Source organism: Pteropus vampyrus, unplaced genomic scaffold, assembly GCF_000151845.1.
Source record: "Pteropus vampyrus isolate Shadow unplaced genomic scaffold, Pvam_2.0 Scaffold15, whole genome shotgun sequence".
In the NCBI taxonomy this organism is placed as follows: Eukaryota; Metazoa; Chordata; class Mammalia; order Chiroptera; family Pteropodidae; genus Pteropus; species Pteropus vampyrus.
In genome coordinates, this window is record NW_011888796.1 from 5160772 (window position 1) to 5167560 (window position 6789).

Below are 6789 nucleotides of genomic sequence, written 5' to 3' on the forward strand. Positions count from 1 at the left end.
AAGAACTTAAGTGTTTGAGTGTGCCACCTAAAATTTAGGCAGGCTTTTGGATATAATACAAATAGGAGTGTTTGAGTACTTCCCATTTGTTTAAAAATGAAATTTATACATTTAGAGTTACAGTATTTGATAGATGTGATACTGGTCAAGAAAATTCAATGATGTATTACAATTCCAGTAGAGATAAAATAAGATGTGAACAAAATGGTTCAAAAACATAATAAATTTATTAAATATACTTATATGTTCACTCCTAATGAGATACCTGCTGGACCAGCAATTTGTTCATTGATTCATCAAAGTTTTAATGGATCAGGAATTATCTCAGCACTGGAGGGACTAAGATAATTAAAATATACTAATTCATTTATTCAATGACTGTCGAGAGTTTATTGTCTGTTCGGCTCTGTTTTAGAAGCTGGGGGTAGAACAGTGAACTAGATAAAGTCCTTGCCCTCATGGAATTTACATTCCAGTGTGGGATAAAAATGGTAAGCAAATAAATGTGAGTACAATGCCAGTAGTGTTAAATGTTATAAAGAAAGATATAGCAGGATAAAAAATAAAGATATAAAAATTAAAGAGTGACTCTGCGTTTGTGTGTTTGTGTGTGCGAACGTGTTAAATAACATGGTCAATGGAAGCTGAGAAGGATCTGGAGAAATAGTGTCAGTCTGGAAGAAAAGCAAGTATAAAGTCTTCAAGGGAGGAAGGAGCTGGGTGTGTTTGATAATGTCAGGATGGCTGGTGTGGCTAGAGCAGAAATACTGAAGAGAATTAGGAGAGGAGGTTGGAGAGGTAACGGGGACCAAGTCATGGAGTGCCTTGTAGATCATGATACATGATGGGATCTCAGTATGAAGGGATTGGAGTATTTGTGGCTGTGGATATTGTTCTTGCCAGCTGTGTAGAGAACTGACTCTAGGGAGCAAGATTAGAAGCAGGGAATCTGGAGGTGATTACAGTAGTTTGGATGAGAAATGATGGTGGCTTGGACTAATGAAGGCAGTGGAGGTGGGGAGAGATGATCAGGTTTGAGATGTGTTTTAAAGGTTGAGCTGATTGGTAGTAGGAAAGGATAATTTTTTGGATGGAGAGAGAGTGGGATATTGTTAAAGGAAGAAAGAAGTTAAGGAGAATAGCAAAGTTTTTATTCTGAGCAACTGGATAGAAGATAGTGGTCATGTACTTCTACAGGAAAGACTAGGGGATGAGTAGATTGAGGGAATTAAAAAGTTCTATCTTGGACAAGTTAAGTTTCAGATGCCTATTAGATATCCAAATGGACAGTTGGGTCTCAGGAGGTTATTGGGGGTAAAGATATAAATTTGGGAGTCATCAGTATATAAATAATACTTTAAGTCATGAGACGAGATACAGCCACCTAGGGCATGAGTGTAGAGAAGAGAGCTAAGGGACTGAGCCCTGAGGTATGCCAACATTTAGTGGTTGGGAAGGGATGGAAAAAGCAGAGGAGATGGAGAGAGACTTGCCAGTGAGGGGAATAAAAACCAAGAGAATGTGATGTTCCCAAAACCAAGAAATAAACCACAAGAAAAGCCACCAAGAGACCAAGTAAGATGAGGACTGAGAATCAAACACTGGATTGGGCAAGATACAACCCTTTCCCTCAGGAGCTCACTGCACAGTGAGAGTTTATAAATTATAAGTACACATGGTAACTATAAGGACAGTACACGCACTCTCTCACACCCTACTCCATTTGGAGGATACTCTTAGAATTATATTTTTTTCTTGTCAGAGTCTTTATCTTTTAATTACATTTTAACTCCCTTTCATAGCTGTGTATAAGTGTAGAGACCCTCTTCTTAATAGCTACTCTGTACCTAATACTTATCATGTGTAAGGCACTGTTCTAAGAACTACATGTATTAATTTTGTTCTCACAAGTGATCCTAATAACTCTGTTTTCCTTTTTTCCCATTTGTGATAATTGAGGCAGAGAGTCATTAAATAACTTGCTCAAGGCCACACGGTAATGGTAGAGACAATATTAGAACTGGGCTTTCTGGCTTCAGAGCTCGTACTCTTGAGTGGTGTGCTATTCTTCCATTCCTACTGATATATCTCTACCTTCCTGGGGTCGGCAGCTTATTAGGAAACTTCTTCAAGAGATAGGCTCCCTTTGACTTGAACCACAATTTCCTAAAGACTCAGTAAACTGGTTGTAGGTTGTCATTTCAGAATGGGCTGGTAGGACCCACGGATTGGATACAGGATACTTTGCCACATGGAGAAGAGAACATTCATGGTTTTTTTTTCCTTGTTATTTTTTTTATAATTGGTTGTAGATTCTCATGTGACCGTGTAAGGATTTATGTTCACTTAGCTCATTTATGGGGAAGATGGTGGTAAAAAGGAGCTAAAGTCTTTGTGATGGAGGAGATTTCTCTACTAATGGAAATGTCCACTTCGTTACTGTCCTAGATGTATGTGGCTCATGTCTTCATTTCCTTAAAAACCTGATTGAAAGCACATGAAAAGATTGCATACTTAAAAAGGTACAAAGTATAAATCAAAGCAATAATGTTTGGGAATGCTTCCTATGTGCCAAGTATTGCTTTGGGTATAATGGCTGTGATTTCTGAGAGCTAAAATTATAGAGTAGCCAAAATCTTTAAGATGATTTGATGCTCAAATAATATGTACACAATTGAAATATAAAATAATTTGATGCTTGTGGAATCTAGTGGTGGTTCAGCCTTTGATCTTTTAATAGGCCGACTTTATCTCTAAAGATGGTTTTATTCTCTTTCTTCCTGATACTACACTCTAATTGCTTCACCCACAGATGGGAATGAGATACATAATTTTCAAAAGCATTTGAAACCTCTACTAGTAGATTTTGGGTTCCATCTTTGATCTAAAAGTTTTTGAAAACAGATATTAGTAGATTTTGGGTTCCACCTTTGATCTAAAAGTTTTTGAAAATAGATACCATCCAGTTTCCCTTTCCTGGCAGAAAGAGGGTATAGAATAAAAAAACCTTCGCTAAGACGTTTACAGGTCAAATACCCTAGTAACTTTCTTAAGTCACAGACCACCTAGTTTTATAATTAGTTTTTTCTTTTTTTTTTTCTGAAGGTGAAAATCTACTTGTTCTCTTTATTCTGTTCTCATAAAAATTTTCTTCTCCGGGCATAGTCATTATATTTTCAGAAAAGCTTAAGGGAGCCCGCATTTAAATTTGCTCTTAATTTCTACAAATAGAAAAAGCTGCTGGGAAATGGATACGGTGGTTCTCTCCCTGCCGGCTGTGTAATATTGTCATAAATCATGTGACTGTAGGCGGAGGGGACTTAGGTGATTGTTTAGCTCTGGAAAAGAAGCTACTTCCTGCAGAAAGAGGATTTCAAATGGCCACATAACAAAGCCAACACTCACACAGGTTTCCTGTGGGCCATTTCCCCTTTGCTGAATCTGACCCAAAGCCAAGATAAAGGAAGAGAAATTTTCCTCTTATAAAAATCTCAAATCTCAGATCACTTATCAAGCTGATCACTGTTCACAAGTTATAAAATATAGGCTATTGTGAATTTCTGAAGAATTACATGAACTTTTAAGAAATTTAATAATATTTGGAAATGAAGAGAAAAAGTTAAGAGTCATAGTGGAAGAATTTAGATAAGCTATCACGCTGATGAGCTATCATACCACAAACTTTAGAATATTCAAAAAGATATAAACTTGAAAGAATTAAGTTGTGACTACAGTATCTTGACTGTCATACTTTAAAACATTTGATCCCCAATTTTGTCCTTTTGGTACATACTTTAAAATGTTTCAGTAGTACTTTTACCTTTATTTTTACTTTTAAAAACTATCAATTAAAACGTTTCTTTTCTTTCAATGTCTTATGGATATTTAAAACCTTTTAATACTCCCCCCGCCCCCGCTCACAACCCCAGGAAAATGAAATATAGTAGTACAGCACCCATTGTTATAGAAAAATGAAGGTTCTAATATTTATTCATCTTAGCATTTTCATTTATGAATGGTGTGAGATGAATATAGCCAAAGTGGCAGGAACCCTTTCACCATTCTGTGGTTAGTGACTTTTTTTTTTGGTAAAAAAGAACTGTGATACAATTACTCTACATTTTAAAATGTTCACAATAAAAAGTTGATGAATCTCAGGCAAATGTTCAGTAAAATCTCTGCCCTCAAAGCCTACCGGGATATTTCAGGGTATCTCCCAGCGTTATTCATTTGATTTAAGGGAGAAAAAAAAGTGTGACAATACAAATTGATGTACAAATTGTTCTCCTAATAATTCCAGCGAAGTCCTTGGTTGTAAGTTATGCTAAGCTACCTAACTACGTCCAGGCCTGCACCCACTACTGACATTAGACATAAGCCAGGCCCCTGTGAAGTAGGGGTGTCACCTCCCGCATCATTCACCCTATATGCAGCAACAAGTTTTCCACATTTTCTTACCTGCATAATGGTCAAACACAGTGGGCACATATTCCTCTGGGAAGGCATCATTGGCGTAGCTCATCAGCAGGCAGGTTTTCCCCACAGCACCGTCCCCCACCACCACACACTTCAACATCTTCTTCTCCTTGCTGTCACCGCAGCTGCAGCTGCTGTCATTTCCCTCCTTGCAGTTCATTCTTGCGGCTCCAGCTGCTGTGACTGTGCTGATGCTGTTGCTTCTCCTGCTTCTCCCAAAGCCCATGAAGCGGTGGGAAGCCAGTGGCAGGCTTGAGATCACTTTGCCTTACTTTGGGTACCTGGGATCATACTGACTTGTCCGAGGCAGCTGGCGTACACCCTCTTGCTTACCATACTGGTAAAGAAAGGTAACACACACTTGGGAGGATTATTAAAAGGGTCGGTCCCTCTTCCCTATCAGTTTGAGTTAAGAAACCCTCATTTTCACCGAATTCTAGGGGCTTCCTGGCAGTCTGGAAACTTCAGCAGCCTGAGGGTTTCACTCCGCTCTCCCCCTCTCCAGCCTGGCTGAAGACACGATGGAATTTTGCTGAATCTTCCCCATTTTCCACTTCACATCTAACATGGAGGAAAGCTGGGCTTTTTAATGGAGTTTTCCCCTTGCTTCCTCCAGCTTGCGAGTGTCAGGAAATCATGGGTTTCCTGCTGCATTCCATATTAGGATCAGTGGGCTGGGGAAGGCTGCAACAATGGGAGCTCTGTGTGTGTGTGTTTGTACTTCTGGGGAACGCTGCCAGGACATGGAGTGGGAAAACACTAGGGGTCCCACTGCAGACTCAAGCTGTCAGACTTCCTGTTTCATCCACTGCTGGGGAGGCTATTTGCCTGTGGCTGGCTGGGAAGGGGCTGACGAAAGGATGGAAACTGGGGAGTACTGTCTGCCACAGAAACGGGAACGGTTTAAGTGAGCAGAGAGAACCACACCAGCCGTTGTAGGATAACATATGACATCATCCCTCACTGAGTCACCAGTTAAAAGCTCTGCAAATTAAAAATGGACAGTTCTTCACGTACTTAAATGAGAAACCTTAAGCAATCGTCTCTATGATGAAGAAAACCTTCCGGAGATATATTGTTTCAAAGGGGAACATTCCTGTAGATTGTAGGTGTAAAATGTGTGATCAGGTTTATGAATTGCCACAGTTGAGCACAACACTCAAACATGTATTCCTGGCACAAACATTTTTATGGTTGTAGCACATAAGAAATCAATCAGATGTGGGCTATTTGCATCTTCTTATTAGTGAGTAAACACACATGTGCTTGGCTCACCCTCACTCTTGGAAATGAGTGTGTGGGACGGCTTTATTGGTTTGTTTTAGGTCCCCAAATGCTGCTTTTACTTGGACGGTTCCCTTTTTGATTTAGTCCTATCCCCTTGGGTCAGCCTAGCCCTCTTCAATTACAAAGGAGCCATTGGCAGCTAATTTATTTGTCCGTTGGGTCACTCAAAATGAAGTCCCTTTGAAGCTCTGTGTTTGATTAATGTACTTGGTCTTAGAAAAGAAGTGGAACTCTGAAAATGATTTTGATAATGGGTCAAGTCCTTTTTTGATGGGGGAACACTCTGTTTCTTTGAGATTTTTTAGTACTGATTTTTTTTTTTTTTTAGGCGAGGCAACCCTTGGTTGACCTCACAGATTGCAAGGACCTTGTCAGCTTACAATCCCTTATTTTTAAATTTTTTTACGCCTAGAGCACCCGGTCTTCCTAGGTGGTCTCCCATCCAAGTAGTAACCAGGCCCGACCCTGCTTAGCTTCTGAGATCAGACGAGAGTACTAATTTTTAAGAATTCAAATTACTCAATTGATTTGAGGAGGTGGGTTTTTTTTTTTTTATGGAGGGAGTGGGAGAGAATTCTGTTTTAATAAGTGGCTGTCAATAATATATATATCCATATCTATATCTATATCTATGACTATCATAAATATAGCCCTAAATTTCTTCTGTTTTAGATTATAGTAACATTTACCACAGTGCTTAGCGTCCCAATATTTCTTTCCTATAAAGGGTGGGTGTTTCAATCACGTTGTGGTGTATCTACTAGGTTATATTGCCATAACAAACAATTCCCAAGGCTCAATGATTTAGAATAATGTGTATTTCATGGTCACTTTGTATCTGTATTGTGCATCTATATTGTTCATTCAGAGATCTAAATTGGTGGAGGAGCCACATTGGGAACATTGATGATCACTGTGGCAGAGGAGGAAATTAATTTGATGAAGTGGCACGGGCTCTTAAAGCTTCCTTTTAGAGTTGGCATTTCTGTTTTCATTCACTGGCCAAAGCAAGTCACGTACTCATGC

At 39.2% G+C, this 6789-nt stretch overlaps 1 protein-coding gene across 1 annotated transcript in view; it reads right to left on the bottom strand.

Moving 5' to 3' along the window:
* The window catches only part of RHOJ (ras homolog family member J), a 78193-nt gene extending 72818 nt beyond the window's left edge, over window positions 1-5375 (bottom strand). Inside the window, exon 1 of the mRNA XM_011384635.2 lies at window positions 4459-5375. Within this exon, the coding sequence (XP_011382937.1) occupies window positions 4459-4702 (244 nt within the window). The 5' untranslated portion in view covers window positions 4703-5375. The remainder of the gene's footprint in view (window positions 1-4458) is intronic.
* Window positions 5376-6789: the final 1414 nt, after the last annotated feature.